The 25,598-nt window shown below is 39.7% G+C and overlaps 1 protein-coding gene across 8 annotated transcripts in view; it reads left to right on the forward strand.

The window, feature by feature from the left end:
- The window catches only part of ARMC8 (armadillo repeat containing 8), a 78,887-nt gene that overhangs the window by 41,532 nt on the left and 11,757 nt on the right, over window positions 1-25,598 (forward strand). For 4 of the 8 annotated variants that reach the window (XM_064517051.1, XM_064517052.1, XM_064517055.1 and 1 more), the window contains 11 exons: window positions 2,142-2,234; window positions 5,645-5,704; window positions 6,940-7,020; window positions 9,747-9,822; window positions 9,915-10,005; window positions 12,608-12,668; window positions 17,142-17,342; window positions 20,235-20,330; window positions 21,872-21,954; window positions 22,257-22,338; window positions 25,395-25,481. In XM_064517051.1, the coding sequence (XP_064373121.1) occupies window positions 2,142-2,234; window positions 5,645-5,704; window positions 6,940-7,020; window positions 9,747-9,822; window positions 9,915-10,005; window positions 12,608-12,668; window positions 17,142-17,342; window positions 20,235-20,330; window positions 21,872-21,954; window positions 22,257-22,338; window positions 25,395-25,481 (1,011 nt within the window). The remainder of the gene's footprint in view (window positions 1-2,141; window positions 2,235-5,644; window positions 5,705-6,939; window positions 7,021-9,746; window positions 9,823-9,914; window positions 10,006-12,607; window positions 12,669-17,141; window positions 17,343-20,234; window positions 20,331-21,871; window positions 21,955-22,256; window positions 22,339-25,394; window positions 25,482-25,598) is intronic. The other 4 variants (XM_064517053.1, XM_064517054.1, XM_064517056.1 and 1 more) reach the window with 2 other exon arrangements.

Here is a 25,598-nt window from a genome sequence, read left to right on the forward strand (position 1 = left end):
GTAACTTTTAGACTAATGTTCATGTCCTTCTAGCTGCAGTTTTAAAAATAAACCAGATTACCTGGCCAGTGATCTCCTTGCAGGAAGCTTCAGGTTTCCCATCTTTTGTTTTGAAGCTTTGCTTGTTTTAAGCTGTACTGCCTCCTCCCGAGGTGCTTGCCCCACACCATCCTGCCCGGCCCTCCGAGGCTTCTTGGCTGTTTGCTCCAAGATGTCCCTTATCACTGAAAAGCCCCTTAGCGTGTAGTGTATGTATGTTGTGTTGAGCACTAACATGGCTTGTTTTGCCATAACTTAAGGAAGGAGACACTTAGAAGTTTTGGTGATCTGTTATGAGATTTTTTAGGATTTTGACAAATGTTTCTCTTGAGAGCAAGGTTGGCCTGTTAACTGCTTCTCTTTGGCTTCTCATGGATATTAATGCACAGCACTGCAAGCTTTCCCTCTGCCGTGGAGACTCAAGTGACCCTTCAGTATGATTATGACCATGAGCACTGCTGCAATGTACTTGAGGATTTAATATCTAATATTGCCCTACAACCAAACCAATTCCGTTGGCTTTCTGGAGTTGAGAAGAAATTGATGGGCTTGTATATATGCCACATGTAAAGGCACAAAATCGGACGGAGCTCCTGGAGAGCAGGCACTAAGGAAACTGCTTAAAACACAGTCTCTGAGCCTCGCTTTTCCCATGCACATGAGCATGCGATGAGCGTGCATATGGCCAGTGTATCTGGAAAAACTCCAGTTTCTAATAACTTTCTCTCTCTAAGATTCTGAAATGGCAAATGAGTCTGTTCCATGTTGATACTTTCCAGCTACTGAAAAATGAACAGTAGAAACAGAAGTTGCTTTTAATTCTCAGTGTGATTCTTGGCTCTGTGGCCCTTTTGTTTTCTGTTGAGAAGGACAAGCCTGGATTGTTGGCACCAAAGACTTCTAAAATAAGTCCACTATATTCCAAACATAGATATTTATAAATATTAACAAGTTTTGCTTAATCTCAAATATTATATGTAACGATACAAATAAACTAGGAGAGACTTACGCATATGTTTGTTTTGTTCATATAAAAAGTGTGATGTTTTAATTGGAGAAATAAAATTTTTCGTTAAAAGCTTCGTACCACTGAAGCTGTCGTCATCACGACCATCACTCTGGCTACTGTTGCTTTCACTACCCTTGAAGGTAGCCACCTCCCCATAGAAGAGGATTGCAATTCATCAGTCCATTCTCCTGCGGGTTAAACAGTCTGGTTTACTTCTGTAGGGTCAATACAGCGTAAATTTTTTTTGGAAAGGAAAAATCATTTAGCCTTTACTCTGTTCAGCACCCTTTGTCTCATGCAAGTAATTCAGTTGTCTGCCTTTCTAGACTTTGACAAAGTTGCTGATGTTCCTTCCCCGCACTGCTGTTGAGCCTGCTAAAATGTGCTGTTGAAAGTAACTGAAAGCTTTAAAATGTTGTCATTTTCTAACTTATCACAGAGGTTAAGTAGTAACTAACTGGAAGTGTTTTAATTTCTACTGTTGTATGTATTGAATCCTCTGTGGTGGTATCGCCGACTGTAATAGCGTGTGTGTGACTTAAAGACAAGGGAGACTCTTGCCCTTCAGTTGTCAGCTTCAAAGTTAGTGCCAGCCGATTCAAGGCAGACTGTGCGTTGTGCCGTCTGGCACCTTGCTCCCCTCCCTGGTCTCTTCCGCTCTGAGATGAATGAAGAGGTAAGTAAATCCCAATTCTAAGAAATAAGAAAATACTAAGGGAATTCCTTGAGCAATTGCTTTCGATGACTATTTTTGCAGTTAGTATAGGTTTTTCTTTGTGTTTTTGTTTCCTAACAAAGGAAGCCTTTTGGAGGCAAAAACTGGAAGTTCTGTACTTGGATTGGTTTTTATTCATGAGAGTTGGTCTCAGAACTGTCACTTTTTTCTTGAAGTCCCTCCTGCACTACTTTCATGGTCTTGCCCTGTGTCCATGCAAGTCTCAGTGGAAGGGAGAATTCAGTGTTTCATTCTGAAACACTTTTTCTACTGAGACTATAGAACACAGAATTAGGAGTACTCTTTTAGTAATAAACTGTTGACAAACTATGCTGAAATATAGTGTTAATACTGTTTTCTTTTCTGACTTGTTTCCAGGATGCTACAGTTATCTCCCACCTCATGGCACTGCTCAGTAGGTCTCGATATACACAAGAATACATATGTCAGATCTTCTCACATTGCTGCAAAGTAAGAAAGAGAATGCATGTTCTCTATGAGACTTCTTGCGTTTCCAGCGTATGAGAAACTGTATAAGATGATGTTGCCTTTTGTAGCTGGAACATTAAGACAGTGATTGAATTGTTATTGTCTTGGATTTGCTGACAGCTTTACTGGGGATGAGAGATGTTTCTCTACAGTAAAGCAAAATATGCAAATGACTGCTTTTGTATAGGGTGTATGTCTTTGGCTACTAAACCAAGTCAACAACCTAGGCAAAGATCAATCCTCACTATTACCAGTATATCCTTAGAAAGACTTGATTTTTTTTTTCCTTTGGAAGTCTCAGAATGGTTTGAGCATGTCTTTGCAGATGTCTTGTTTCTGCTTTCAAGCCAATTGTTTTAAACCCAGAGGATGTTTTCTGAGAGGTATTGTAGGTAGAGAGGAGAAAAATGTTCTTCCCAGTCCAGCTCCACCAGCTACAGGTCTATGCAGATGCATATTAATTCCTGCTATAGAGCACAAATCTCCTGATGTGGCAAAATTTTTTCTAATTTAAAAACAGCACCCCCCCCATTTTATGCAAAGTTTTGTGCCAACAACATTGTCCTAAAGAAGAATGCAAAGCTAATGGGATTTGAATTAAAATCTTGTCTACTTCTCTAGCACCCCTTTTTAAGTTGAAAATTAAAGCAACTAAGACACTGAAGCAGTGCTTCACTATCTGTTGTAATTGAAAAAGGAGAAATTCCATTAATTTCCTTTGGCCCGAATAGTCTATCCAGCATGCCCGTGTGCTGGGATGAGGAGAGATGGTGTAAAGATGTGGAACAGGCAGTGGGAAAACTGTCAAGTGAGGTGTTTTGGCTGGTTGTTCCCTTGTGTTATTTTTCTCTGAGACGCAAGTGAATCATACCTGCCTTACGACAGACACAGGGGTCTCATGGTAGGCATAAAATAAGCATCTATCACTTGATGAAAAGCACTCGTTCGTGTTTATACGGCCCTTGGTAGCCTCCATAATAGGCTGGGTAGCTTGAGCAGCTCAAAAATTGGGCCATATAGGCATACAAAAAATAACAGGGGACTGAGTCTACAGAGGTTTAGAAGTCTGTTTATATAACTAGATGCTAGCTCAGCGGCCGTGTAAACCAGGCTGGCTGCATGGAAACTGCTGAGTTGTTTCAGGTAACTCACCCAACCTGAAAAGGGCTGTTGCCATTTTTTTCCTTGTAGCTACATTAATTCCTGCTGACTTGCGTATGAAATACATAGTTAACAAAACAAAAGCCTGCTCACTTAATGAGAGTAAAATAAGAAAGGTCTTACGAACTCATGATGATATCTTAAGTACCTCCATCACCAAACAAAATTTACAGTGGATGATTTGAGAAATGCAAACTTTTGGGAAAAAAATGTTGGTAGTGTGAACAGATAGAAACATGAATGCACAGGAAAAGGAAACTGCATGGGTATGAATAATAAGAAATGGTCATATTTATAGAGTAAGTATTAGCACCAAAGCAAAGAAAAATATCTGAGGTTGAGTAAACATCATCAGAGATCCAGAATTGATCAAGAACTCATTTCTGTATTTTCCAAGTAAATGCAGCTGTTGAGAGAAACCCTAAAATGTCCCCTCCTTTATTTTGCTTAATTTGGGGTTTCAGATCTGGTAACAAAGACAAAAGATCAATTGTTGTACCTTCAGATATAACAAAATACATCTAACAGTGAAGCAGAATGTGCAAGGGATTTTCTGATTTACATGGACAGGCAAACTATATTTTTATCATATAAGTACTCCTGGAAGTTTCAGTATTCATAGCACTTTTAGTGAAGACTGGGCCTTCAAAAGACTGATTGAGAGAACCTTTCTAACTTTTTCCTGAAGAAATAGATTAGTATAAGTTTTAGTTCTTAGGTAAGCCTTAGCATATAGGAGGTGTAGAAGCTTTTCTTTTCTTTTTCCCTCATCTTAATAGATTTTTTTTTTTTTTATTAAACTAATGGTGATAAACCACAGCTTCTGCTCTCCTTGTTCCTACAGATTGCTCTCTATTTGGTTCTTGTGCATGTACTTTCTCTTTTCCTGGCCTGAGTTTCAGTTGGGTTGGGCCTCTCAGGTTCCCTTTCTATCTCCTGCTCAAATTTCCCTGAAAAAACTCAGCCTGTTTTCCATAGCTAGGAAATCCTTTATTCAGGTTCTTAGCGTATTGCTGTTTTCTGCTTTTGCTGTGTGCTTTGACTGCTTTTCCCTGCATTTTTAGAGTTAAAATTGACCGGTGGGAAATGTTGGCCCTGGAAAAAGGCCATGCCTAAGCAAGGGGAAGTGTTGATTTACAGGGCAAGTGGGTGCAGTTCTTAACATGCTCAGCCAGGACTCTTATCGCCATATAGGCAAACTGTGTAAACTGAAATCAGGTTAATGTGCAATGCATTTTAAAATGCAAGTCAAAATTTACTCTTTAGGATTCTCTATGTCACAGTTGACTTGTTTCCAGAGAAAGTGATGTGAGTAGGTAAGCTTTACTGTTTTAATAATCAAATCAAAAGGGTGAGGTATGCCTTTGGAAAACACATGCTTGTATGAATAATTTGAAAAGATAGTGCTAGATATTATATTTGAATGTGGTGATATCTCTGCGTAACTAATACCTTCACCACAAACTGAAAATTAAGAACTCCTTTCTGGGAAAGATCCAGGATAAAGCCTGTAATCAAGGCAGCTTCCTCTTAAGTCCTGTTCTGAGAATGTTTTCTTATGTGATCCTAGGCTTGGTGCTGGATCCCTGAAGAAAGGTACATTTGTATTTAGAAATCTGTTTTGAAAATTTCATTATTGAATCAATTGTTACATTCTTCTATCCTACTGCTTTCTTGAAAATCGACCTTTTTATGACAAAAATCCTGCAAGAACTGTGATTTCGCTTCCTGAAATATTCCAGCTCTCAATCATCTTGTGAGAAAAAGGTCACTATGACAGAATTGGCTCCTAGAACTCTGTCGGTATACCCAAAGTGAAACAAAACCAAGATGCCTTGCTGTTAAATTGGTGCCTGAGATATTGGGGATTGAAAAGGAATGATGCATTATATTCTCAAGTCTTCATATTTATACTTGAAGCTATCCCTATTTGTGGGTTAATGCTCAGTCAGATCGTGCAATAGGCATGCTGGACTTGTATGTGTGAACACAGTGTGTGTGTTTTGAATATTATTGTACATCTAATTACGCAGTATGGGTACACCCAAGTGTCATCTCCGTACATGCATTGGTGCTCTTTGCGTTTAGTATACCATTTGCATCTCATTGAAGATTTGGCCCCAATGTCTAGATAAGTAATATTTGTGAGTTACTAAAACAGTCTAGGTCAATATGATTTTTTACTTTAATTTTATTCATCTCTTTCACATATTTTAATATCTGTTCTTCAGCTCCAACACTGGCATAGCTGCGGCTTTAAATCATTGCCTCAGCCACTTCTGTGTGCCAATGTAAGTTGTTTTCCTCCTTCAACCATGCTATTTTAATTGCATTTTTTTGGTAGAAAGCTCTTGGTGGCAGTAGCAGCTGAAGCATCTCTTAAAGCACCAGATATGTTACATCTAAAAGTAATTTTCATGCCTTTTTTTTTCTGTAGAGGTAAAGGTTGGTCTATGAATGTTCTTTTGAATTTAAAAGGGATCTGATTTCAACTGTACCTCAGAAATGTGAAAATAAAGCATCGCTCACATATACCAGGATGTATAGAGTTGCCCATAAACTCAGCTGGGCTTGAGTAGAAAATTAAGACATGAAGGTATTTTCTTCGCTTGCAGATTAGTCAAGAAAATGTATCAAGGTGCGCTTAATGCTATAACATTCAAAAAGCTGAATTTAGAGATTGCGGGTAGCCCATGTTTTAATGCCAGTAGGACTAGAGTCATGAATCTGCTTCTAAAGAGATGTTTGGAAGTAAGATCAGATCTCATAAAAGACTATTGATGGTTGCAGGGCCCATTGGGATTTCATGTTTTTTTCTGACCTCATGTAGCCTCGTCATACTATAGAAGCTCTGAGACCTTTCTTCTGCAAAATTCAGTATTTGTGTTAGTTCCAAATGCTTTTTTGGAAAAATACTGATGTTTCATTGTTTTGTTAAATCTTAAAGCCAGTAAATGGGTGATGGCTGACTAGATTTGTGGTTAAATATGTTTGAAACTAAAATACTCTGTAGGAGGAAAATGTAAATCTGTTCTCAAAGCACTGTGACATTCTGTCTGGAAACAGTTTTAGAATTAATTGTCTCTCTTCTGGAGCTAGAACTGTTCAAAATGCTTAATACTACCAGTGAAAAAGACATTAAAATCACTGGGGTTCTTTTACATGATTTTCAGAGAAAATCAGGACTTTCCCAGTAATTACTTCCAATGTGAAGAACAGGAACTTAAGCACTCTATCAGTGTTCCTTCATTTGTGAAAAATAATTTCACTTATTCTATTTCTGATCTGCCTATTCCTAGTCCATAGTTTCCTTTTGAGAAAGAGTGTCAAAATAGTTACCAGAAAATGGCACATGCTATGAAATGATGTATTTAGACTACTTTATTTTAAAGAAAAGTATGCCAACTGATTACAAAAGTAGCTGTTAGTAAATCTACCTTTTAATACTTATAAAAATTGCAATTAGTGAAAACTTTACATGTTCTTAAAAAAGAAAAAAAAAATCACCTCTTGTTTTCTTTTGTAGGGTCCAGATCACCAAACAATCTTGTTTAACCACGGAGCAGTTCAGAATATCGCCCATCTGTTAGTCTCCACCTCCTACAAAGTAAGACATTAAAATTATTCAGTGTTTTATATCAGTTTATGAAAGTGATCTAAATGAAGGTGATGGAACCCTATGCATATGAACCAAAATTGTAAATCTGTGTAATGTGTATTTCTAGAATACCAGTTGTTTTTATGTGCCATATGGATTTATATCAAAATGAGATGTATTGTTTTGGAGTGTTCTGTAAAGTTAAACACCGTTAATTAAGACAGAGCTGGTATTTGTTGATCTAAATGAGAACCAGCACTCGACAAACCATTAAAAAAGGTCTTAATTGAGCAGAAAAGAAGCAAAGGGGAGCTATCCTAAACAGAAGTCAAGCTTGTGAAAACCTGGATGTGGAATCTGGGGAGGCAGCCAGCTACTGATGTGATACGCTCACCGAATCTCTTGAGTCTCAGCTCCATCCTGTGTTATGCTTTGGAAGCCTATTCCGGATGGGTAGAGTACCATCAGGAAAAAGGACTACTCTGATGTAGTGCTCTCTTCACGTACCACCTCTGAAAAAGCACCATATTGTATCTTTAGCTTGGTGGCACAGAAGATCAGCTAGCTCTCTTCAGTGTAAGGCCAAAATTCCAAATCCTAAACAGACCCCCAGGAGTCTGCTGTGGATTAGTAGATAAAATGTTTGAGCGCATGAAGAAGTACATGTGCTTTTTGAGGCTCTTCTGTATAATTGGTTATCAGGGGCTAACAGAAGTGCAAAAACTTCTGAAATCTATCTAAAGCCAATCCTATGACTTCTAAGCAGTTGAGGTTTCATGGCCTTTCCTATGAAGGTACTATTTATCTTATGCTGAGTTATTTTTATTACAATACCTAATACAAAGTATCTAATGAATGTTGTTGTCCTTTTTTATGTTCTTGAAAATATGCTGTTCACTGGTTGATTAAGACTAGATCAGATAATTGTGCTTATTGTCCATTTTGATCTCCTGCTTAATGAAGAACATTCTTGATAATTAGAGTATCTTAGAGAATGAAAGCCAGTCTTCAAATGAGCATTTCATGTGAAAGGAAATCTGGTATTCTGTTCCAGTGGGTCATTACCTTCGTGGTTTTGCGGGGTGCGGGGAGGAGAAGCATCTACTAGGAAGTAGGAGGTCTTCAGCATTTAGTCAGTGAGACTGATAGATTTCTGGTTTTTATTTTCCTGTATTAGTGAGTTTTTATAATGATCAGGCAACATTTTGGTCTTTCTTCTTTTAGCAAAGTAGCTGACCTTTTCCAGCTTGTGGTGTAATGTGAATTTTCCAAACCATGTGTCACTTTGAACCTTTCTTAATTTTTTGAACAGCTATTTTAAAGGAAAGAAGTTGGAGCTCATTACAGTACCAGTACCAGGAAAGTACCAGCAGAGAAAGCAGTTGTCTTAGTAATTTTAATAACTGTCATTAATAGAACAGTATCTTTTAAGACAGTTAACTTCTAGCTAGACTTCAGTTGTTTTCATTAGAAAATGTTTGCCCTTCTCCCACTCTCCTCCCAGCTTGCTTGCTTCTGGCAGGAATACAGCCCTTCAGCTGTGGTTTGACTCTTTTCAGTGCTTTTCAATATAGAATCTCTGCTTCCTGCTGCTTTGAAAAATACACTAAATTCATTAGATCTTGTGTGAAAACTAAATGGAGGAGTTGTCTAATGAGGCTTTTGTTCTGAAGCCAGATGGCCTGCTATCCATTTCTCCCAACTAAGACTTCGTTGCTGCTGATGAGAGAGAACTTAATATCTAATCACAGCCATGGTATAGAATTAATAAGCAGAAGTTTGATCTTTATAGTCATTGTCTACCCTTGGACTTTCTAGGAGTTTTTGTTGAGGCTAGACAGGAGACCTAAACCTAACTTGCAGTAACATCAAGTGCTTTCTTCAGTGACAGGTGTTTTAGGTCAAAAATCTGCACCTTTTGCTTTCCTGTCACATCAAGAATGTAGTGGTAGCAGAAATGTGGGAAGACATGGACACAGTTTAAATATGTGGAATTTCAGAGGATGAAGTCAAAGACTGAATTGGATTCTATAGCTGGGAAGATGATGGTGGTCTTCCTTGTGTGGAAAAAGAGGTTATATAGACTTCATAGCCTGGGTTGGCTAGGCGGCCATGAAAGGTTGTCTGACCAACCAAGACTAGTTTTGGCTTGGAGGAGGACAATCCAGCATGAAGAGAATTGAGTTGTTTGTGTGTAGGTGATAGCTGAGATTGCGTAGCGGCGGTAAAGTTTATAGAATCTATTCCTTCTAAGATTAGCTTAGAGTCAGTTCAGGTAGATCGTTGTTGTTAGATGTTTTATTAAAGTAACGTTTAAAGACTTCTGAAATGTAAGTCCCAATGGCATGAGTTTCTGACTCCCTTGGGTACTCTGAGACTATCTTTGAAATAATACGTATTACTGTTATGATACTCCCATTGCTGTTGCTGTTGGCAAGTCTGCAGAGCATCACGAATGAGACTGGTAACTCTGAACCTCTGGTTCCCACCTGCTAGCCCTCGCTTTCTCTCTTTCACGAATAGTTAACAACACCCAACATAGAAGGGTAATTCCAGCAGGGAGATCAGAGGAGTCAAGCTGCATCTTGGATGCTTCCACCTGCCTTTTAACCATCCTCTGAATTTCTTATTGATTGTACAGAATTATTTTCTGTAAGCCTATACAGTGGTTTGGTCTAACTGCTTACAAGTTAGTATTTACATTTATGCTTCATATATACTATGTTTTCACACAGGTTCGAATGCAAGCATTGAAATGCTTCTCAGTTCTAGCCTTTGAAAACCCACAGGTATCAATGACTCTTGTAAATGGTAAGCATAAGGCTATGGTTGCTAATTTGACATTCGTTTTATTGACTGGTTGAACTGGAATTATGTTCTGAGTTCTCTTTCATTGTTTGCAGTGTTGGTTGATGGAGAATTGTTACCACAAATTTTCGTCAAGATGTTACAAAGGGACAAGCCTATTGAAATGCAGCTCACATCAGCCAAATGGTAATTTTCATCAGGAATTAGGATGAAATAGCTTGCAATTTATTACTTATTTTTTTAACTGTTCCCTTTTTTCTTGTTGTAGATTAATATAAATGAGATCTAAAACGTTAAAACTTAAAAATAATGATATTTGCATTATCTAAATTCTTGAAGAAATGTTTCTTGCCTAATGCTCTTTATAGCATAACGTTCACTCTTTTTCATACATAAACAGGAAAAAATGTCACTGGGCAGCAATTTTATCAAGAATGTCTACTCAAGCATATGAGTAGACATAAGCTGAACTGCAGCTTTCACTAATAGCTTAGATTTTATGACAAGTTTAACTGTGAAAAGGCTATGGTCAATCTTATATTCTTACAGAGTCAAATAATAATATTTTATCTTGTAATACAAGATAATGTCATTGTTACAATGGTGTCCCAAGGACTCGCTTCATGGACTGGGGCTGGGTTGTGTTGAGTACCAAGATGAGAACAGGGAGAAGAGCTAGACTCTCTCCCCAAGGTTTTTAATTAAAATAAATTATTATTTCAGCTTCTCGTACTGGTACAGCAAAATTAATGTTTACTTAATATTATAGATCAATTAGAACTTTGCCCTTTGGCACAGACACATTTTGGCATGGTCATATAATATGTGACACAGCGGGACAATGTTCCATAGCAGTAACACTAGGGTTACTCATTTCATAAGCTAGGAATTGACTCCTTTTAAGGCCTCTTTCCTTCTGTTGTGTTGACGATGATGGGATAAATGACTTCAGATGGTTAAAGTAGTAGTTTACAGTGACAGATTTTTTTTTTCCCATCATCGAGCATAACTCAAGATGTTAGTCACCAATGTATTGATTGGTTTAGATTCGTTTAATTTAATTCTCTGCATTGAAGACTCTCCTTTTAGATGTTGCTGGCTTATTTTTGATCTGGATCAGTTCTCTAATTCAGTTCACCAAACAATTTCACCGATGCTTTTGCCAGCACAGTCTTGATTCTGGCTTCTCAGCTGTGATTGATTTTGTGTTTCTTTGACAATCCAGAGAAGAGATGGAGAATTACAATTAAAAATAAAACTAGAAGAGATGCATCTTTTCTATTGATCTCAAGCTATGAGGCAGTTGATAAGTTATGAATGTTTTCTTGCATTCAGTAAAGCAAAGCTACTTTATTTCATGCTTAAACTAGAACACTTTGTCTGGCAGACAAGGTCTAACTGGACTAAATATCAACTGCAAGACTGGTACTTTTCTTGTAATTGTTCAGACATGAAAATCAGCATCTCCTGCCATCAGTCCCCAGGGTTAGACAGTAATGTCTACAGAACGATCTCTGGGCTAATGGTCAAGTCTCATCTGTTCACTTCTGAGGAAAAATATAAAAAGATTTTTGATTGTGGGATTTTAGCTGTGTCTGTCACTGGTAGGTGTTTGGAACAGGACTGAGGTTCTTATGGGTGAAAGCCCTCTCCTTAGGCACTTGGAAAGAGCACAGGAATGCAGCAAAACATGGTGTGGTTATGGCGTATTAGCGTATTACTGCTCTTTAGCTGAGCAATTGTAGTCGACCCTGTGTGCACTTTTAACCTCCCCAACTGAGAGTTGAAACATGTCAGTTCTCAGTGACTTTCACTGAAATTCAGTGAAGTTTTGTTTGTTTTTTAAACCTCACTATCGGGGCATGCTGCACATGCACTGAACGCAGAGCAGTCATCCTCCACCCTCGTTCTGCTGCCTCACAGCTGAGCAGGTAACAGAGTTCAGTGAACTGTGTTCTCCTGACTTTGATAGAAGTAACCTACTTGCGTCCCGAAATATAAATTTAAACCACTGAACTACACTTTTATTAGTGGATGAACTACTTGCATTTCTGGTGGCTTGCAGCACGTGTTCAGGTAGTTACACACAGCAACTAATGCACTTGCCTGCTGTTGTGCATCAGCATTGTAGTCTGAGACCTCGGAATTGTCATATTCACAGTCTGTGATTTTACCGCAAATGTCATCTAAGAATGAACAGCCACAGGTTTGGTTTGATGGTAGATACTCAATCACATGCATCATTAGCAAGGATGTGCTTATTCCAACAGGGTGTTAAGACACCTGTGGAAAAGTATTAGAACAAAACCACACCTCCTAGGCTAGCACAAAGCTCGTACAATTTGACTAAGCTGTGTTGTCAACCACCAACCCTATGTACGTCCCCTCCATATCATTTAAGTGCTGGCCCATCCTGTGTGCAGCAAAGGACAGGCTGGTGTACACTGCACCTGTATCTTAATGAAGGTGATTCATTTTGTTTTCTGCCAGTATACGGGGTTTGTATATCAGTGAGGTTTGCTGGTGAGGCCTGTTTTGACCAGTTTACAGTGTGTGTATTCATCAGTGTTCCAGCAAGATGTACCGTACTGTAAATTCGCTTAGAAGCATGCATTTAGAAATTTGTTCACGTGCCCAAATCAAAGTCATCTAAGCATAAATGTATTGAAATGAACAGTAAGACAGAGCGAAGTATGTTTCACTGGTACAGTCATTTATTTTGCATTGCCTTTCTTACGTGCATAAAAAACAGTGATAGGTGAATACGTATTTTACTATCCCGTTGCAGCCTTACTTCCATGTGCAGAGCTGGAGCAATACGAACAGACGATTCCTGCATCGTTCTCAAGGTGAGCAGGTTAAACAGTTTTCTGTGTAACACAGAAAACTCATGTGGGTCTATCCCTGCTTTTATTTGTATGTCTCGTATAAAAAGTTACAAAAAGGTTTGTTACACTGAAGATTTCAAAAGCACCAAGTTCTCCAGATGTTTATTAAAAAATCAGATCCCTAACTTCCCTTTGTGTCTTTAAGCTTTTACAGCAATATGGCTCTTTTAAGAAACTTTAAGTAAAGAATCATACTAGGAAGTCTGTATCCAGGTATAAATATCCCAGAGTTTGACACACACCCCCATTTGATGTTTGTAAGTTCAGTCATCATGTGTAAGTAACCTGGAAACAACATTACTGGCTTGGTCTCTGATACAGATGGAGCACTAATTTGTCTTTCACCAGTTTATTTCACAAGACTAGTCATAATGCCTGCATAGTCTATAAATGGAGTCTGTCATATGGGCACATGATGTCTCAGGATTCACAACATTTTTGTAGATTTGTCTGGACATTGTTGCTTCATACTTTGGGGAAATTTCTTATAAACAAAAAAAACTCTCATGCCGAAATATTGGATTTAATTTTTATACTCAACTAACTTCCTAATAAAGTTAACTTCACTGAACACCATAGGAATGTCATGTTTCTCTTGATAGTCATACTTCCGTAGCTAGTCAGAAAAAGCTGCTGATGAGCAAGCATATCAGCTAGATATCAGAAAATACTAGCACTGCTTGTTTCTCTTTATTATATTGAAATATTACTGTAATACTAAAGTAAGAAAAGATGTTCACTTCCTTTAATAGTTACAGAAGAGGATTCTGGCAGACTCAAAGCTTTCTTTAGTGTGTTTTTTAGAATCCATCCTTCCAGAGAATAATTCACAGTGCAGAGTTAAGAAAACAGTTTAAATGCATGAAAGCTAATTTTTTTTCCCTGTATGTACTGCTGTTCTGAAATTGGTAAGGTACATGTTCCTGGAATGAATCTAGCAACCGAAGGGTCTAACCAGCAATCGGCAAAGCAGTTATTGTCAGTATTTGCTGGTCTGAGATCTGAAACCCGGTAATTTTTGACAGCAGTCACTTGGCTGTGAAGGCCTCTCTGTGGCGTTGAGTTCCTCTCGCGTGAACAGGCAGCTGATAAGCGAGCGTGACCCCGGAGCGTGCTGCAGGCCCGTGGCACTGCAGATAGCTGCGCTTACTGCTTAGAACAGCAGAGAGTTCTCCCCACTAAGGGCTGCAGAAGATGCTGATGAGTGTCTTCTAACTGCGGTCTTGTACCAAATCCTGAGGGCTCCTACAAACTTGCACTTTAAACTGGAAAACCGTCACCAGAGTGTCTGTCCAGAACTGTCCCTAAGGCCTACTTCTGGGGAATGCTGGAGAATGAGTAGGTTGTAGGTAAGATACTGTGGTAAGAAAATGTATTTTTCCCTTTCAATGGTTGTAGCAGTAGAGTCTGGCATATCTAAAGCTTTCATTAGTGGGATTTTGGTGTCCGTCGTTCCAGATAATGACATACAGATGAAAATCCCTGTTGGCTGAGGCAAAGGCCCCTCCCTCCAGCCTTTTTAAGCAAGGAGGTCCAGAACGCAGTTACTCCAGCGCTGTGCTGCTAGCAGGGATGGCAGCTTCTGTTCTGCACAGGCGCATGGCCTGACCTCGAGCGAGGCAGCCCAGCTCCATCGCCTTCCCTCACTGCGATACCTAACACCTCTCCAGCCTGCCTTGCCTTCCCCTACAACATCTGCAGAGAGAGAGGCCACAATTTCATGCTCCCAATCTCTCTCTCTCTCTCTCTCTCTTGCAAGCCTCATTCTTAACTTCTCTTTCAAGAATTTCTTCCCTTCAGAAATCCCCCACTGCCTGCTTAGCCCCGGTGCTGCATCCTGATGAGGAAGTGTGGGCTCCAGAACTGCTCTCCTCTGGGGAGAAGAAATAGGGAGCTACTGCTGGAGGCAAAGGCAAACTACTGCTGATAGCTGACCGCTAACTGTCTGTGTGGAGCTCCGTATGCTGTGCCACATGGGCAGTTCTGGTAACTGCAGGCTTCGTAAACCTTTCTGAGTTGATTTGCCTGCCAGTTTATGGACTTTTGCTCTGCAGCAATAGGGAAGTTTTCTTTTTTATGGAAGCTTCTTCTGCACAAACAGACATTTTAAACTTTGGACTAAAAATTGCTGAAAATATTGTGAGTAGACAGAAGAGTGGAGAAAGAAGGAGGGCACAGAACTTTGCTGCCTTATTCTGATTGTTTAAATAACTCATTTAATTCCCTCTTTCCTTCTGATGGTCACTTTAGGAGCTCGTACTTATAGAATATCACTTTGTCTCAGTCTGTGGTAAATCCAGTCATAAATTGCTTGACCTGCTGTGAACTACAACCAAAAAATGCCTCCTTTAGTTTTCAGAAATTGTTGAAGAGAGTTTCAACCCTTTGCGGTCAAAATTTGTTCAGTTGCAGAAAGAGCAGGCATATGCATTTCCAAACTGGGTTTGAAATTTTTTTTTTTTTTGTTGCTCAGTTTGAGTAGTTGTGCCTGTAACGTGAAAAACAAGTCTGTTGGGGTGGGGAGGAGAGCGAGAAGGTGGTTGATAATTAATGGAGTTTTGCTTGGAATGGAACTTATTTCTTTGAAATCCTAATAATGAAAGTGACCATCTGTCCAGATACCGTGACTCATCCCAGTGATGCTATGTGAATTAAATGTTCCATCTTTACAGTCTGTTTTCAGAGAGCATTTCAGACTTTATCTGGTGGCCAGGAAAGGCCCAGTGGGCTTTGCAACCGTTCCTCTTACACTTCTAACACCGTACCATAGTCCTCTACATTCATTATGTTGTACAACCCCTTAGGTCTAATGCAACAGTTAATATGTTCTTTGGAATACCTGATTTTGCTTAATTTTAAAGTGATGGCATTGTGTGAAGTTGAAAGGTACTGAGGTTCATATTTCTCAGGTACTTGCAGCCCATGACTTGGCAATACCTAGCCTTTGAATTCCAAAAGAGGTTTTGCTTTCAATGGCTTAACTTCCATTGTAACCTTCCTTATCTTTCTTCACTCCACACATACCTATGGCATAGTTTGAAAGTGTGCTTTGGTGTATCTACTTAAATATTGTTGCTTTCCTCTTCATCTCCTGGGCATTAACAATTTTTAAGGAATTAAAATTGCTCCTTTCAGACTATTTGACGCTAGAGAGAGTTGGGAAGTACAGTGCCTTTGTGGTTCAGTCTGTAATGGAATTCCACTTCTCTTTCCAGTCAACCTGAATGTCACTTGCGATGAGAGCTTATGTCCGGCTTTTATGGTTGTGTGTATGCTAGACTTACTTTTTAATATCCCTTATGCCAGCTCAGTAATTGAAACTAACAGTATTTAATCATTATGGTGCAGTTCTGAATTATACAGATGAAAAAGTATTGTACCAATGCAATGCCTGAAGATTTCAAGCAAGCCTGGAACAAACTTGCAGAGGTCCTAGAAATCTTACTTTTGGAAATGAGGTGATTTCTGAGGGGTATTTAAATTTCCCTGCCCTCAGAAACTGTCTCCCCTGTTTTAAAGAGTTCCAACTAATTTGCTAAGGAAATAGAAGGTCCTTAGGTATGTCTGTGTTGTTAGAATTGGTTTTCAACTCTTCAGGCTTAAACTCCTCTTCATTTTGGTTATCTGATGTCCTAAGTGAAAGATATGCAAAGAGGAGGTGCTTTGGTTCATTAGATTAGCTAGAAGATTCACAATGTGAATGGTCATCCTTGCAGTAACACTTTTTTTCTTTAATAAATGTAGGCACGTCACCTAACTCTGTCTCTTTTTCTGTGGAATGAAGATAAGATATTTATCTACTTAATCATTTGAACGTTATTTCGATTCTCAAAAACAGAACTCTGAGAAAGGTTCTCTGCTAGCGTAATTCTGTTGAAGTTATTGGAGTTATACAAGCAAAAGCCTTGGCTCTGTCATTCCTGATGGATTTTCATGAAAGTTTTTAATACTTGGTGAGGCTTGAGTGAGAGAGTTGAGTCCCAACCACTGGCGAATTGGTCTTTACAGAGTTAAGTGCCTTTCACTGAGTTTCAGGCAAAGATGTATTTTATTGGTTTTAATGTTTACAGTAGAGAAGGCATGACAAAAATGTTGCCATGTGACTGTAACCAAGGTAGGGGGTATGTCAGGGATAAGGCAGAATAACGGACCTGGATTCCAAGTGGACCTCATTTCTGGTTGTTCAAAGCTACTTCTTAGGGCTCTTGGCAGCCAGCGTGGGTCAAGGAAGTCCCGAGGTTGTTCTTGGCTGCACAGTCCTCAGTCAGTCCTGGATCATAAAATGGCAGGAGGCATCAAGTGCTCATTGATGGCAGCAGGGGTACTTTTGTTTAATACAAATAAGCCTGTGCAAATATGAATTATTGAGTGGAATTTTTAGGTTTTGCTAAACTTCTGAACCATGGTCACTTTTTTTTTTTTTCCACTTTTCAGACTCTGCCATGTTTGGTTCGGATGTGTAGTAAGGACAGACTGCTGGAAGAGCGAGTAGAAGGAGCAGAAACACTGGCCTATTTGATCGAAACAGATGTGGAGCTCCAGAGAATTGCCAGCATTACCGACCACCTCATTGTCATGCTTGCTGACTACTTCAAGTATCCCAGCTCAGTGAGTGCAATCACTGATATCAAAAGGGTATGTTTCTTCGTCTGGTTTGAAACCTTCAAAAGTGTGCAAAAACAATGACCTTAACAAACGGTGACTTAAATGTCCAGGATGTTTTTTATTCTATTTAAACCTTGCATCCGAGTTCCTCATCAGAAAGGTGACAAAGGTCCATCAGGACTGGGTTCCTGATGCACGTAGTCCCCAGGTCTTTGCTCACTCGCTGCTCTTTCTGGAGCCTGTAATATCCAAGCTAAGGTCTTTGTGTACACCTGGTCTCCTCTCTACATCTGTAAGCAGGATGCTGCTGTTCTTCTCTATGGAACATAGGGAGATGGGCTCTGGGTACTTTAACACAGCTTTACTATAGGAGTTTCATGACATTTTCCAGAGATAGTAAGAAAGTACCAGACTGAGACATCTGTCATGTTTCTGCTTTGCAGAGTTTAAAAGGCTTATCTTCAGGAACCAGTGCACTTCAGCTGCATAAGAGATAATAGCCCATGTGATGAGAGACTGATTTCAATTCTTAGGTCAGGTTTGTGAGTATTATTAAGTTCAGAGACTGTTCTGTTTGGTTAAACAGAAAAACATTTGAATGTTGTATAGTGTTTCATATTATTAGTTGTCTGCACTTGCAAGTAGATTGGATAAACAGGAACCAAATACACCTCAGAGCCTATTACTTCCATAGGTGTTGTACAGGGAGCTTTCATCTGTAAACCTGTTTGTTTCCAGATTTGCATACAGTTTCCAAAGCACTACTGGATCAGTCAACCTCAGAAGCAGGATTGCTTTTGATATTCCACATAGGGAAACATCCATTGCTTATTCCCTTCCCCGTCACAGAGTCTGCTTTTTATTTTTTGGAAGTATTTGAAAGACTTGCCTTACAGAGCCTTTTTTTTTTCTTTTTTTTTCTCTCTCTGAAGTTGGCCCAAGGAGCAGACTCATTTCTCAGGCTTCTATAGAATAGGATTGATTCCGCCTATACAGATGCTTGGAATTCTATGTAAAAATGCAAATGAAATATTAAAAAAAAAACCAAAAAACTATTAGTCACAGTATAAAACTAAATAAGCAGAAGGAAGTTTAGTATTTGGCTGGGAAGTAATGGTCATTGGCTATAGCATGCAAAACATCATTAGGTTCCAAACATGAGTGGAACAGTTATAAATATTATGACATTGCTTTGAGTGTTCAGAAAGTCTCTAAAAATAGTCAGCTGTGAAGCCAGGGAGCTTACCTTGTACGAAATGCATTGAATTACACCCTATAAGGTAAAAACTAGATGAGTGAGGACTCTGCAGAACGGATTATAGTCTTCTATTTCAAATATTTTTAACAACGACATAATACATTTTGCTGTAATATAGCCGCACCAAAGAGAATTACTCAAACAGCTTAACTTTTGACAGTTCTTTTGTTTCAGCACTTTGCTGTATAATACTGTTTTTTCTGGCAAATATTTTGTGTAGAATTTAACTATCACTTCATTTTATGATACCCTTTGGTACGGAGTTTTGAGGGCAGTTAGAATCCTAGAATAATCCTGTTTGGAAGGGACATTAGGAGGTCTTTAGTCCTAATCTTCTGTTCAAAGCAGGGTCAATGCTGACCTGAGATGAGGTTGCTCAAGGTGGCTTTGTTCAGCTAGCTCTTGAAAACTGCTAGGAATGGAGGTTAAACAACCAGTCTGAGTAATCTGTTCCAATATTTGACTCTCCTCCCAGTGAAAAACTTTTCCTTATATCCAGTAGTAACCTCTGCTCTGTCAATTTGACTGCTGTCTCTCCTGGCTCTGCACCTCCGTAAGGAGCCTGGCTTCATGTTCTTTGTAGCCTTATCATGGGTATGGGAAGGCTGCTCTCAGGTGCCCCCTCAGCCTTCTCCTCGGCCAGCTGAACAAGCCCAGCTCCCTCATCCCCTCCTCACGGGGCAAGTGCTCCAGCCCTCTGACCGTCTTGGTGACCCTCTGCTGGACTTGCTCAAGATCATCAACATCCTTTTTGTGCTTGGGGGGACGAGGGGAACAGGGCAGTTTTCCAGGTTTGCTCTAATGAATGTCAGGTAAAGGAGAGTAAATCACCTCTTGTGATCCACTGGCTGCGCTCCTGTTGGTTACAGCCAAGAGTGCTGTTAGCCACCTTGGCTTCCAGGGCATGCTGCCACACTGCTGGCTCGTGTTTAGCTTACCCTCAGGTCCTTTTCAGCAGAGCCTGTACCATTGCAGGGGGTTATTCCTTCCCAGGTGCAGGTCTCTGCATTTCTCCTTGTTGAATTCCACAGGATTCCTGTTGGCCCATTCCTCCAACCTGTCAAGATCGCTCTGAATGACAGCCCTGTCCTCAAGATCACTGACTGCGTCCCCCCCCTACAATTTGGTGTCATCCACAAGCTCGATCAGGGTGCACTCCATCTCCTCCAGGTCATTCATAAAGATATTAAACAGGATAGGTCCCAGAATAGGTCCTGAGGAGCTCTGCTTGTAACACGTCTGTGGGCAGTGTGAACCATTAACCATTGTCCTCCAACCCTGATGGTCCGGCTTAGTTTTTCACTTATCCTGACCATAAAGTCTCAACCTGAGTACAAGGATGCTGTGGGGGACCGTGTTGATAGCCTTGCTAAAGTCAAGGTAGGTGACATGTGCTGTTCTACCCTCATCTACAGAGGAGTCATTTTATTATTAGAAGGCACTCAGGTTGGTGAGGCATGAATTTACCCCTGATAAATCCATGCTGGCTATTTCCAGTCACCTTCTATTTCATTAGTTCAAAAATGGTGTGATAGCACATAACTCATATGATCAAATCCCCCTTGACCTCCCAGTGAATATGCACTAGCTTACAGCTATTAAGAAAATATCACTTGGGGTTTTTTTTAGTGTCTAAATTTGATATTTATCCTTTATTTAAATAGCTCGACCATGACTTGAAGCACGCTCATGAACTGCGCCAGGCTGCTTTCAAGCTCTATGCTTCCCTTGGAGCAAATGATGAAGATATCCGAAAAAAGGTGAGCCTGTGAAAAGCCTTAGCAGTCATGCAAAGGTACAGCTGAAAGCTGTGCTGAAGGGCAGTGCAAGAATTTGGATGCATGTGTTGTGCGCCTCCCCCCTCCCGCCCCCTTCTTTTTCTTCATTTTGGTATAAACAAGTTGAAATGACAAGGCTTTCTTTCAGTTTTGTTCATACAGACTTTTATCTTGCACTTTTTGTATGGAATCCAGACAAAAATTAATGTAACAAAACACATAAGATGAAAGTTTATTGATGTATAAATCTTCACAGTGATGGCTGAACTATAGATTCTCACGATGTATTGCGTTTTAACCTGTTCTTTCTGCACATAACTGTGCCGGGATGTTGTCATGGCACGTGAGTCTTAAGATTTCTGAAGCCTATGTTCTGAGGCACAGAAAATACCGATGTTGTCATGTATCCTTCTATAAACCAAACATTTGCTTGAAAATAAACCCTGGAAAGTGTAATCATACTGACAAAGAATCACGCTTTGCTCCATGATTATGACGTGACTGTGGGGCTTGGCTTGTGCTGTAGGAACAAACAGCGATTGATCTGGAGAACAAATCCTGCTCAGCACAGGAGAGGTTCTGCGTGGATGACCGGTGCTCTCTGTTGTTAGGAACTTGATGTGTGGGGGAAGTGGAGGGAAATTAATGATCAAAACCATTATTTTTTAAATGAAGCAAGTAGTTGCTATATCAAACAGAAATGGTAAGATCAGGAGACAGGAGAACTTTCTGGGTTTATTTGCTGGTTAAAGGGGAAAAAGAGAAGGAAGAAAGATATGAACAGAAAGGCAGGAAAACATAATATAGAAAAGATGACTAGCAAGAGAATTTATCAGTGGGGAATGAATCAGGATCTCCCAAATTCAAACCTGTAAATTTATCTTTTGTTGCAGGATGAACAGCTTTAGTTAATAATAGGGATGCCTTTACTTATATTACTACTAAAATGAGGAGTAACTGTTAGCAGTAATTCAGAACACAGTGACTCTTAACTAAAGCATATTTCTTTCACTAAGTGACTGGTGTGTGTGTGAGAGGGGTTTATTTATTATAGAAAAGTTATCTTTCACCTTGATATTAACTGCCTTTTATCGTAGTCTTAAATGCTGGGACTGGCCATGTCTAAATATGGAAGATGAACTGCTGTGTATTTTTTTTCTAGATGGCTTCACAGCATGCCTCCAATCTGTAGTTTGTATATACTGTGTGGACTTGTACATGCTGCCTTTTATTTTGATATGACATTAAGGGTAAAGCATATATATAACTGTCGTCTTCCTTGATGATTAATAAAATCATTTTAAAAGCAGTAGCTGAGCAAGGCGTGTGGATGTTGTTTTCTAAATGATATGTGGTTACACACTTTACTCCACTTAATCTGGGAAGATAATGTGGCTTGATGGTATTTTAGTCATAGGTTTTTTCCTATGCAATGTTTAAAGTGTTACAGGCAAAAAACACGAGCAGCCCATAAATGCCTATACTGTTTTATTCATGTAGCATTAATTCCTTTTTTGCTCCAGATCATTGAGACTGAAAATATGATGGACCGTATTGTTAATGGCTTGTCTGAATCTAGTATCAAGGTGCGATTAGCTGCAGTCAGGTAGGAGGCTTTTCTGATCTGTACAAATAATTCTGTCATGCTGAAGTCTGATGCTGCACTTGCTAGAATGTCTGCTAATCTTTTAAAAGCTAAAACAAACTTGAAGCCATTTCCACTGTTGCAAAATTTATTGGGGGAAAAAATTATCTTTGGCTGGTAGGATATTCTCCTCTTGCTATTTACAGGCTATTATTTATCAAATTCAAAACTGTTTCTGTATGTGTAGAATCAATGTATATATTATAGAAGCATATAAGTGTGTGTGTGTATATTTTACAGTGAACGTTTCTTTTCCATTATAGATGTTTGCACAGTTTGTCCCGTTCTGTACAGCAGCTCAGGACAAGTTTTCAGGATCATGCTGTATGGAAACCTTTAATGAAGGTAAGTAAAGAAAAGTCAAGTCTCAGCTACCAAAGTGTTCTGGTCAGTTAAATTAGTAACACCAAGGATATGAGGTCTGTTCAGTTTGAATATCTTTCTGTAGAATTATAATAGAAATTACCTAGAAATCAAAACTCCTTGACCTTTTCCCAGGAGTCATAAGTCAACAAAAACAAGCAGTAGTGAAGAATGCTGTGGTCCATGCTTGGTGGACGCTAGGGGGACTATGTCTCCTCCTTCAGTTTTTAGCTCAGATTAGATAGCACAGTTCAGACTTCAGCTATAAGCCCTATCAGAGAATTTAGATCTACGCTTTTTTCCATAATTCTCTACCTTCTAAATCTCATTGCAGATATTATAACTGAAACCAAAGACCTCAGCAAGACTTTTTAAAAGGCACATTTTTATCGAATGCAGTTATCCACAGCAAGATTAAATAGGATCAGAATGTATAAATATATAGTATCTCACATCTTGTGATATGACTGTCACTAAGTGCAGATAAATAAACCAGTGTCTCAGTTTCAGTGTCTTTGAAGCCTTGAAAATGGGGAGCAGGCAGAGTCCGATAGCAAGAAACCTAAAAGCTTAGGCATCCCTAAGAATCAGCAAAAGAATCGTCTGAAATGAGCCTGACTCCTTCTTCAGAAGTGAAATAGCCAGGCCAGAGGAGGCCTCGTCAGCAAAGATGAGGAGATGAACCTGATGATGAGGCATAGTAATGTGAGCTGAGTGTCCAGAGCTTCGCTCCGGACCCTGGAAGGAGTAAAGGCTCAGGGGTTGTCAGTGAGAGTCATAAGCAGGCAATAAAGTTGAGCATCTTGTGAGAGCTTACTCCCAAGCGGCGCATGGCTGTAGGGACTGCAGAGATGCAGAAGTCACAAAGAGTTGGTCAGGACAGGCTCTCTTTCGCTGGACTGATTGGGTATATATTCCGCAGGGGCTGCAGGGGGTAGAATCTTAAGCTTCCCATCTTAAAAGAATGGGTTTCCCTGGTGCAGCAGCCAGGGAATACAAGTTATTGAGCACTCCTGATGGGGTGGCAGATTTAGTAGACACAACTTTAAAAATACCTAGATTTAGGATGGGAAAAGGTAGAAGCTAAACACAAGGAAGTGGAAAGTTGGGAACTAAACACATTTTAAAATCTGTGCAACAGTGTATCCAAGGAGATCAATAGTTGTAATGTTTCCTTTTGCACTGAGGAGTTCTCTTCTTTCACCTGAAGTCAAAGCAGGGAATAGGTCTGCTGTTCAAGAGGTTGTCAGCTCTTCAGCATTGGTCTGACAGTGATAAATTACTTGGAGAAAGAAGGTATTGTATATGCTCTCTAGATCTGGTATCTTTCCAGAAGCAGGACCGTATCCCAAAAACCAATTCACTATTACCAGTGAACATCAGAAAAACAGGAAATCGTTACCAGAAAAGGGAAAAATAAAGCCTTCAGATATTTCTAGTGGTCCAGATGTTTTAACACAAGTAAGATGTCTGCTGGACATGCTTCTCTGTGACTTTTTATTCGGGCCTGAATTTCTCTGTTTTGCTTGTATTCTAATTATCAGAAGTCATGGTCTCCAGAAAATTTCTGATTCACTAGTTTCTCTGTGCTTTCTGGCCAACTTGTCAGCTGTAGGCCAAGAAACTTTCTCAGCTATTCATGTTTGTATAAAGGCAAGGCCTTAGAGTGTGGGCCCCCTCTTTCTACAGTTTTGCAATAGAAATGATGGGGAAATTATCTGCTATCAGGATATACAATATACTTATAGCATGTTAAACATTGATCCTTGAATTGGGAGTGCGAGTTGTGATACTAAGCCATGGGTATCTACTTTTAGTCTTATTGGGAGGTTAAGGGGGATTTGATTATACACGTTTTGTGCTATCACTATAATGTAATAATCCTATGATCCAGGACTCCTGATCTTCACCTGAAGGGGCCTGTAGAGAGTGGTTTGAATATTTTTAGAGTTTGTGGAAGGAAAAACATCAAAACTATTAGAAATGGTAGGACTGCTTGAAGAAACACAACTATTATCATAGGAGAACCATGTGATGAAGTTAATGAAAATTGTCAGAGTTCTACATAAATACAACTTCTGGCATTTGATCCTTTCAATTTTATTAAATAAGCTGTAATCAGAAAGTTTTGTGTTCACGCCAAAACACCTGGAATTATTCTTAAGAGAAAAATAAAAGTAATATTCAATAAAGAAGACAACTTTCAGTCTAGGTTAATACTAACTACATTAGAAATCCTTCCTCTCTCCTCTAGCGTGTACATCTTTATAAGCACTGAAGAAGAATGCTTAAATCTCCAGGATGTATGTAAATGTGCTTCTGTGAAACCCTCTGTAAATGCCAGGGTTGTTGGATGACAGCTCTGAAAGAGGCGGTGGTACAGAACAACCCTCCCTTCCACCTTTCCCGGTGGGAGGAGTGCTTGCATCCCCCATACCCGTTTCCTTGCCGAGCTTTTCCGAACACGCGAGGGAAATGCTCTCTTTAAAGACGGCACGTGTGGTTCTCGCCTGGGATGCCAGGCACAGAGAAGAGGGTGTAACTTGGTCCAGGCTGCTTGCTTTCCTGAGTGGACAACCTGGGGAAACTTGCTGCCGTGTGCTTTGCACAGAAGGGTTGAGGGGGCTCCTCATGGAGTTGCCCTCTTCTCCGTAAAGCATGTCACAGAGTTGTACTGCTATGCGCAGCCTGTTCTGTATCGACAGAATGGCCACTGAGCTGAGTTACAACTGCCAGCACATCCATGCTTCCTAGTGCAGGGCTTTGTTCCCACAGATTTCCTTTGTTAAACCTGACCTGAAAGTTCTTAAACCTGGTTTCTGTGAAGTAACTTTGCATTGCCGCAGCTTGTCGCGTATTGCGTACCGTCACGTTGAATTGAGTAAGTACTGTCTGGATCTACAGTGCTTGCATCAGAACAGCTCCGAATGTATAGAACATCCAGAGCAGACATGATTACAAGTATTTTGTTTCAAAACAATCCCTTCTTTATCCTGCTAGCTAACAGAGGTTCCCCACTCTTCCCTTTGTCACTGCAGCTTTTACAGAACGCTCCGAATGAAATCCTGGTCGTAGCATCTTCCACACTATGCAATCTTCTTCTGGAATTCTCTCCAAGCAAAGAGGTCAGTATTTGTCTATTACCTCTTCTTTCTTTTGGATAAAAGCTGCATTATACAAATGGTTCAGTAAGCATAAAGGTAACTTCATTGGTAGCCACTACTTGGGAAGCATTATAGCTA

The sequence above is a fragment of the Dromaius novaehollandiae genome, chromosome 9 (genome assembly GCF_036370855.1).
Source record: "Dromaius novaehollandiae isolate bDroNov1 chromosome 9, bDroNov1.hap1, whole genome shotgun sequence".
NCBI lineage: Eukaryota > Metazoa > Chordata > Aves > Casuariiformes > Dromaiidae > Dromaius > Dromaius novaehollandiae.